The sequence below is a fragment of the Colias croceus genome, chromosome 16, assembly GCF_905220415.1.
Source record: "Colias croceus chromosome 16, ilColCroc2.1".
Taxonomy (NCBI): Eukaryota; Metazoa; Arthropoda; class Insecta; order Lepidoptera; family Pieridae; genus Colias; species Colias croceus.
In genome coordinates this window covers 9407840-9417383 of record NC_059552.1, presented here as the reverse complement: position 1 = coordinate 9417383, position 9544 = coordinate 9407840, and the positions used below count along the sequence as shown (strand labels likewise).

The window sequence follows — 9544 nt, the reverse complement described above, 5'->3', positions numbered from 1 at the left end:
CCAAACCTGCTAATGGAACCGATTATGATTTCACACTTTTCATACCTCTACCAGTATATGTTGATGTTAAAGGCACTTGGACATATGAAAATAATATCCTGACTATAATATTTTCTACTAACTTCCGCCCGCGACTCCGTCCGCGCGGAAAAATTATGACAAATTAAGATTTATTTTTTTTTCTACGTATTTTTCTGGGATAAAAAGTATCCTATTTTATGCCCAGGATAATAAGGTATAATTATACCAAGTTTCATCGAAATCGAACTGTTAGTTTTTACGTGATGCCTTCACATACAGACAGACAGACAAAAATTTATTTAATCACATATTTGGGTTTGGTATTGATCCAGTAACACCCCCTGGTATTTTATTTTCAATATTTTCAATGTACAGAATTGACCCTTCTACAGATTTATTATATGTATAGATTAATAAAGCAAGAGTTAAAATAAATTAAAATAAGAGAAGAGATGAAGCACCAAATATTAGACTTCTTTTTAGAGGAGGTTTTGATGAAGATGATCCATCAGAAGACGTATTGACAGAAGATTAGTTGGAAAGTCAAACATAAAGTAAACTTATAATGTTTAGTAGTGTTTTAAAACAATTTGTCAACTCATATTAATTTTAGTGAAGCCGCAACCCGCCTCACGAAGGGAAATAAGTTTTAACTACGCTAATTATTTACTTATAGCTTAAATTTCATGGCTCGTAAAAATTCTTTAAATATTTGCGTAAAAATTAAGTTCCTAAAAACGTTTATAATATTTGAAAGATTGTTTATAAAAAATGAATAACGATATACAAAATTACTTATCATCACGTAATTAAAAATAATTGAACATGGCAAATAACTGTGACCAACAAAAAGCGATTAAGCATAATTAATCCATTTAATTCACGTTTTTCCTTCCTGTGTCCAACGCACATACGCCGAAAATACTCGAATAACATGACTATAAATCGTAATATTTGGAATCAATAATTCTTAGTCACATTACCAGCATCCTTGCACGATGTTCGCTTTATTGTTAGTTGCTCTCCTGACAACCGTCAACGCTGCCCCCAACAGGCAAGATGAAAAGGCAACAGAAAGTGCTATATCAAACATAGAACCCAACACTAAAAAAATAATATCAATGTATCAATCTGCAGAATATACATTTACGTTAATATTGATGAATTACAAAAAAGAAGACATAGAAATTAGAGCAACCAAGGAACTGCTATTTATAAAACTACACTGTAAACATGCTAATGGAACCGATTGTAATACTAAACTATATAAGGCTCTACCTCCAAACCTTTGTGATAATGGTACCTGGACATTTGAAAACAATATCCTAACTATTACATTTCCGATTGATAAAGACGCATTATACAAAGGATTTCAACGGAATAGTAAAACACAGAAAGAATCAAATAAAAATAAGAGAAGAGATGAAGGACCAAATATTAGACTTCTTTATAGAGGAGGTTTTGATGAAGATGATCCATCAGAAGACGTATTGACAGAAGATTAGTTGGAAAGTCAAACATAAAGTAAACTTATAATGTTTAGTAGTGTTTTAAAACAATTTGTCAACTCATATTAATTTTAGTGAAGCCGCAACCCGCCTCACGAAGGGATACTTTAAAATCTACAAACAACCATATTTATACCGAATGACAATAAAGTGTGAAAGTATAAAATGTATTGTGTTATTTCTATTTTAACCGACGGTCCCAAATAGGAAGGAGGTTCACAATTCGACTGTTTTTTGTTTTTTTTAAGTGAAACTCTTTATGCTCGTTGAGAGTAAAATTTCAAGGTCGCGTCATGGCGATACCGTCATGCCATGGAGTCAGGCGCCGATTTTGAGTATATTTGAATTTTGCCAAATAAGTTTTAACTTCGCTAACTTATAGCTTTTTATAATATTTGAAAGATTGTTTATAAAAAATGAATAACGATATACAACATTACTTATCATCACGTAATCCATACTAATATTATAAATGCGAAAGTAACTCTGTCTGTCTCTGTCTGTGTGTTCATATTTTGGGTATAATAAAAGTGTGAATATTGAAATATTATGTGAAGTCTTATTTAAAATCAAGAGGTTAATTGAGTCATAAGAGAATATTTTAATCAAAATTGAAATAATATAGTAATAACCTTGGCGCAGTGTGGTTGATCTTTGGTATTGCAAATAAAACTGCTTCATTGAACACAATTCATGATTCATAATACATATTTATTAGTTGTTTAATTTGTTTATTTAAACAACGATCTTAAAATTGCAGTGTCCTCTTAACGGTAACTTTACACTAGAGCAAGATCATTCTTTCGTGATCTTTTAGTATAAACGAAAACTCGTATTATGTGTTGTTCAGTATAAGAACATTGCATAGAATCTTTTCGAACGCACTAAGAACAACGAAAGAATGCTCTACTCCTGTTTACACTAAAATAATTTGACATAGTGGGATTAGTATGAGCATTCGCTCGTTTTTATTAATAAATAGCACATCTATACTAATATTATAAAGCTGAAGAGTTTGTTTGTTTGTTTGAACGCACTAATCTCGGGAACTACTGGTCCGATTTGAAAAATTCTTTCGGTGTTAGATAGCTCATTTATCGAGGAAGGTTATAGGCTATATTTCATCACGCTACGAGCAACAGGAGTGGAGCCACGGGGGTGAAACCGCGCGGAGCAGCTAGTTTTAACATAAATCCGTTGAGAGGAGTGAAAATTGAATATAAATTTATAATTTCCTGTTTCTAACGTGAAAGGAAGGTACGAGTAAAGTAAAGGGAATTAATTCACTTATATATTTCTTGGTGTGGAGTATAATCTTCAGTCAGCTTTAAATGTATTAAATATTATTATGTTATATTGAACGATTTTATTATAATTCGTTTATAAAAAGCTTTACCCTATACATAATAATATCCTACTAATATTATAAATGCGAAAGTTTGTAGGATGTGTGTGTGTTTGTTACTCTTTCACGCAAATACTACTGAACCGATTACAATGAAATTTAGCACACATATAGAGGGTAACTTGAATTAACACATATGATAGGTTTTATCCCGGAAATCCCACGGTAACGGGAACTATGCCGGTTTTCCTTTGTAAAGCCGCGGGCGGAATCTAGTATGATATAAAAATGCGAAAGGAGATCAGAATGTATGGATAAACAACTACAAAAAAAATACCGGCCGAATTGATAACCTCCTCCTTTTTTTTTGAAGTCGGCCAAATGCAAAAAATAATTTCATATAAAATAATTAACTTGAAGGTTCCTTTCATTAAGGTGAAACTTAATCTTAGATGATATAAAAGCTATAATAACCATAATTACATTTTTGGTTATCCTTTTATCTAGTATCCACCAATTGCTAGAATCTAGGAATTATAACAGGCACAGTTGATGCCCGCGGGGATATAATTAGACCTCTGTTTATAGAACCATATACAGCTCCCAGGAGACCTAGCCTGGCACATATTAGTACATAGGCACATATTTATAAGGCTTACTAGCTTGATACCGTGGCTTTACTTGCATGCACTTTATTTACATTTAAACAAAAGGCTTCCGACTCATATTCTTATGTTATAAATATTTCTTAGTTTAAGACAAAAATGTCTTTTTTCTTTCTTTTAAAGAAGAAAGATTTGTATGTAAGTATGTTTGTAACGAATAAGCTGAAAAGTAATGGATATATTTGGATAAAACTTTACAATAATAAACGTGATACATTTGAATAACACATGAGCTAAGGAATACTTGATATTGCGTGTTCGTCCGCAAGTGAAACCGCGTGGCACAGCTAGTATAACTATAAACATATATTACAAATATTGTACATCGAGAAAATATTGCAAAACTATCTATTTTTGAACTAAATTCTACTTCAAATATCAAGGATGTTAGTTAGGTGTTGCGAACCGAATAAAATGCTAGCAATTTAGACTTTTAGCGCTCCAACTGTGCTAACAGTTATTTAATATTTTATTTGGATATCTATGCATTTGTCGTTTGCACTTTTCTATATATTGTTAAACAACTTAAAAGTATGTACATACGTTTTTAAGTTAAAATAATGCGTTTTTAATATACTAGGTTTCCACCCGCGGCTTCGCCCGCGCAGTCAAAGAAAAACCCGCAGTTCCCGTTCCCGTGTGATTTTCGGGATTGCGTCATTTTCCCGGGATAAAAAGTAGCCTATGTCCTTTCTCGGGTATCAAAATATCTCCATACCAAATTTCATGAAAAATGGGTCAGTAGTTTAGGCGTGATTGAGTAACAGACAGACAGAGTTACTTTCGCATTTATAATATTAAGTATGGATAATAAATATTTTTAACAACAAACTTGAGTCATGTCAATTGTCAAGGGACATCCGGATGGAATGAAGTGAGAGACAGACTGGGAACCACGCGCACGCCGCACGGCTTACAACTCTAGCAAAAAGTGTCTTGACAACTATTCGTAAGATTTTTTTCCGTCTAGACTCTAGCCCCCTTCACAACGCGCGATAAGGTACTTCGTTCCAAAAAAAAGACGTGTGGCACTCGGGGACTGCCGCGGTAAAGCTATATTGCATAGCATGCCTTGAAGCCACACCTCCGAGCCCGTCAGAGTGGGGAGCGTGAGGTTTTTTCGTTACGGAATTTCTCGATTCGGTCCCCGCGCTCAAGGCCCGCGATAGAATCTATGCAATAGCTTAAAAACTGCCTTCAGATTGATAGAATTAAACCAAATCTAAATGGGACACAGGGAAGACAACAGCTTTCAAATTAAAAAAAATAAGTTCACACTTCACATAATATAAACACTTGAATTGAGTAGGTACCTTCTTTTTTTATCTATTGAAAATTAATAGCAGAATGCACTTGTTTCATTATTGGTGAAGTTGTGAATAGTATCGCCAATTCCATTATCTATAGACTGACTTTTAGAGTTTCATATAAATCTGTTTTCAACATCAAGTTTAGTAAAGCAATTATTATGTGCTCCCAACTCCATAAAGTATTGCAAATGACTCTGACCTTTAACTTTACGAACACTTTTGAAGGGTTAGAGTTCTAACAGACGAACGGCAAGTTGTGAACGGCAGAGGCTATTTCAGCCGTCACCACATGTCGACGGCAGTCGTCGGCACGTCGACGGCAGCAGTCAATATGTCGACGGCTGCCGTCGACACGCAAAAACGGATGTGTGGCGACGGCTGAAGTAGACTCTGCCGTTCGCAACTTGCCGTTCGAATGTATTTTATGTATAAAATTTGAATGTATTGTAATGAATTTAATTGGACTAAAATATTTAAGCACTTTGACATTCAAAATATTGTTAAATTAAAATTTAAAATTATTATTATCTATATAAAAAAATAGTTTAAAATTTTATATTATTTTCCAGCCTTAGTTTTCAGCAAATTGACATATTGAATTTAGTTTAATGTAATGTTATACGTAGTATATTATTATTAGTCTGTGGTTGTATTTTCCTGTTATTGAAGGTGCAGTAGACCATATTGTATTCAATAATTGTAAGCTATTTATAATAATATAGACTGTATCCTTTGTTGGAAAATCATAAATATAAATAAATAAATAAATAAGAACGCTAATTGTCACTTTACTAGTCCGTAGATACAAAAATCTTGAATGTAGCGATATTCTAAGTCTTTGAGTAGATATTTCCAAAGAGCATTGGCCTCGCCACGTTTGTATATTTGTTTGAAACTACTGAACGTATTTTCATGCGGTTTTCACTAATTGAAATATGGTTCATAAGAAATAATCGGTACAATCTACATCGAACTCGGGGATTGACCCGAAAATAAAAACTTATGTTATTCAGTAAATACCTATGAAGGAAAACAAACTTAAAAATTGATTAAATGAGAATACTAATATATATATTAATATATAAAACCTTTCCTCTTTATAATATTCGCAAATCAGGAAAATCCATTAAATTTCCTCTCATCAGACTATATTTAAAAAACGTCAACGTCATGATATTCATATAATTATAATAAAAATTAAATTATTTTAAAACGCTTCACATATATTAAGATTGATAAAACGCAAAAATATATTTTCAGAGGGAGATGTGAAGACTTTTTAAAGTTTTACATGCAAGGGTTCTGTATATTGCATGTTGTTATTTTTAAATAAATAATATGTATTAACTAAATGAAAATGTGAACATGATATTTTTTTTATTATTTACTAAAAAACTTATAAGTATTATAAATTAAATAAGTTATAGTAGATAATGGTTCTATTTAATTATGATTATATTAATAAATTATTTCTTTACTTATATTCTTCTATTGATATTGTAAAATCCTATGACGTCTGAGTACTTGCTGAGTAATTTCAACCTCCTAAGTTGGGAATAGATTTGTATTGCAATTGCAATCCTATTGCCTACTTATAATATTAAAAATGAAAGTTTGTGAGGATGGATGTATGTGTGTGTGTGTGTTTGTTACTCTTTCACGCAAATACTACTGAACCGATTACAATTAAATTTAACGCACATATAGATGTAACTTGTATTAACAAATAGGATAAGTTTAATCCCAGTAATCCCACGGGAACGGGAACTATGCAGGTTTTTCTTTGAAAACGCGGACGAAGCCGCGGGCGGAAAGTTAGTAGTATATAAATTTATTAAATAAAAGTATATTTACTAATATTTGAATGTAAGCGACCTTTTAAACCAATTTGCACTGCTCTGTGAAACGTTTTAAATTAATCTGTATTATAAAAATAGAACAAAGATATATTTGTCCAAAACTTCTAGACAGCTAGTAGCAATGACCTTTTTTACCTTCCTAAGGAACTCCAAAATAAACTGAGGTGATTTGGTATCAAATATAATATTTTCTAAGTAAGTTTTTTCAGAGACCAATTGCGGGTAACAATTGACTTTTTAAATTGATCTTTGATGTTTGCGTGATTCTTTTGCGACGGTCGTTGTCCTGTGAGGGATAATTTTAAATTTAACGGCTTTAATACGTGATTAATATTAAATAAAATGTTTATAAAGTGAAAGTGGATTGTTTTTAATAATTCTGAAGTGAGACTTCTTTAGGCGCGTTGAGAGTGAAACCTCAGAAATAAATTGTTTATTTCAGAATAATTCGCTTCTGTTCACTGAAATCGTAACTGCATTCATTGAACATTCGATTTCATTATCCTTTCGTATTCAAGTTACAAGTTTATCGGAAAATAATTATCGTTTTTGTAAAATTTCACAAGTTTTTGATAAGGTATTATTTGAATTATTATTTACTAAAGGTCTTCAACATGAAATACAACAAATCTGAGAAGGGTAAGGGTACTACTATCTTTTCGCCCACGGCTTTGCCCGCGTGGTCAATGATAAACACGCACCATGGTATTTTTGGGACCTACCTATCTCCTCTCTCATGTCTCAAGCTATGTTACAAATTTCATCCAAATTGGATCAGTGGTTGAGGGCGGATTAATAGAATATTTTTTATTATTTAAGAAAATACGATAAACTCTTTAATTTATTCAAAAAAGGTTTCACCTCAACCTACCCCATAAAAACTCTATACAGTTTCTAAGAATTATGTTATACTACATGTCAATCTGGCATAATTCTGACACCAACCTACCAACCAACGGCGTGGGACACATGTCTGTATAAAAATAGTATTTAAGTTTACAAAATATGATAAATCTAAGCAAAAGGAAATTGAAACAAATTGTTATAAGTATACTTTTAATAATATGTGCCTGTCAGTTTATAAAATTGACAAGTCACCTTTTAAATAACTCGCAAATCGAAGAAGAATTTCCAAGGCCACCGGAGATAACAACGATTCATTTCGACTATGGAAGTAACGTGGAAGATTCGTATGAAACAGAACAATTCCTAGACAGCAGTAACAAATACATCCTGTTGGTTAAATCAAAGGAACCGCCAAAATATCCGTTCACAACTTTTACTTTAGGAAATGTTATTTTCACTGAGAACGCTTGTGATCACACCAACTGCTACATCATTGATGATAAAACTTACAGAGATGAAGCCTCATTTGACATGGTCGCATTCAACGCCCCAGATCTCCACGATCTAGAAGTGCCAGAGAACAGATCACTTCACCAGAAGTATGCTTTCTTCTCTTACGAATCACCGCAGTATCATCCAGTATGTATAGACATCTATGACGACTTCTTTAACTGGACATTCACTTACAAATTCAATTCAGACTTTCGCTGGTGGTTCTTTGAAATCTACGATCTGAATGATACAAAAATAGGACCGCCTGTGGATGTGTGGCCGGATTTCAACCCTATTGATGATGATTTAAAGTCCAAATTGGATGGCAAGACTAGAATGGCAGCGTGGTTTGTATCGAACTGTGATACTATTAGTGGGAGAGAATGGGTAGCAAAGGAACTTGATAAAGAATTAAAGGAACGGTACGGATGGTCGATAGATATTTACGGTAGTTGTGGAGATCATGCTTGCCCAAGAAGGTACGCGGAATTATGTAATCAACAGATTGAAAAACGATATTTCTTCTATTTGGCATTAGAAAATTCCTTCGCGGAAGACTATGTGACCGAGAAGATATTGCTGGGCTTGAACAATTTGGCTATTCCAATTGTTTATGGCGCCGTGAATTATTCTAGGTATTTCATTGTTTGTTCTTCTTTTGTTATGATAATTTCAATAATTTTATTGATATTGCACCCATAACCTAACCCTAATTGTAATTAAAATGTGATAATTTCCAATCAAGTTTCTATGAAGGATCCATTCGGTATTATTATCAATTTTTTGACCTCAAGGCTTTATTCTCATCGAGACTATAATTACTACAAAAATGTAATCAGAATATTAATCTATACTAATATTATAAAGAGGAAAGGTTAGTAATTATGTATGTATGTTACGCTTTCTCGCTTAAACCTCTCAACCGATTTTAATGAAATTTGGCACAGACAATCTTTAGACCCTGAGAAAGAACATAGGCTACCTTTTATTGCGAAATATGTACCACGGGCGAAGCCGGGGCGGACCGCTAGTAAAATCTAAAATTATACTAACGTAGGTAACTACATTTCTTTCAGATTCCTCCCACCAGGCAGCTATTTAGACGCGCGGGAACTGACCACGCAAGAACTAGCCCGAATCATGAACAAGATAGTCACCCATCGTGAGATCCTATACGACTTCTTCAAGTGGACCAATCACATATCCTATAGACATGTGTCCACTAGATCTCAAGTGTGTGAGCTTTGTGCTACGTTGAATGATAGACAACGCATGAAGACTGTTAGTATGTATCAAGAGTTTAGGAATTGGTGGAATAGTGAGGGGTGGGAGGATAGTTGTTCGTTGAGCCATGATTATTTTTAATGAGAAATAAATGCTTTAGAAGTGTTTATGTTGTTTTAATACTACATTGTATGAGACAAGTGGTGCAAGAATGTTGCATGTATATGATTCAGTTTAGTACATACTTTGTTCTGCCTGTCTTATTATTATTTTA

At 33.1% G+C, this 9544-nt stretch overlaps 1 protein-coding gene across 2 annotated transcripts; it reads left to right on the top strand.

Annotated features, from left to right (window-relative positions):
• The first annotated feature begins 7665 nt into the window (after window positions 1-7665).
• On the top strand, window positions 7666-9435 carry LOC123698595 (alpha-(1,3)-fucosyltransferase C-like). 2 transcript variants are annotated; one of them, XM_045645303.1, is made up of 2 exons: window positions 7666-8525; window positions 9123-9435. In XM_045645303.1, exons 1-2 carry the CDS (start codon window positions 7714-7716, stop codon window positions 9409-9411), a joined length of 1101 nt encoding a protein of 366 aa, XP_045501259.1. In that variant the 5' UTR covers window positions 7666-7713; the 3' UTR covers window positions 9412-9435. The 2 variants fall into 2 exon arrangements, with proteins under 2 accessions (XP_045501259.1, XP_045501258.1); XM_045645302.1 differs by having other exon boundaries at window positions 7666-8681.
• Window positions 9436-9544: the final 109 nt, after the last annotated feature.

What these genes read in the sequence shown, in the direction of transcription:
- LOC123698595 (XM_045645302.1), top strand. Translation starts at nt 7,714, where the DNA reads ATGATAAATCTAAGCAAAAGGAAATTGAAACAAATTGTTATAAGTATA. An exon ending in GGCGCCGTGAATTATTCTAG is followed by an intron (nt 8,682 to 9,122) that starts GTATTTCATTGT and finishes CATTTCTTTCAG; the next exon opens with ATTCCTCCCACCAGGCAGCT.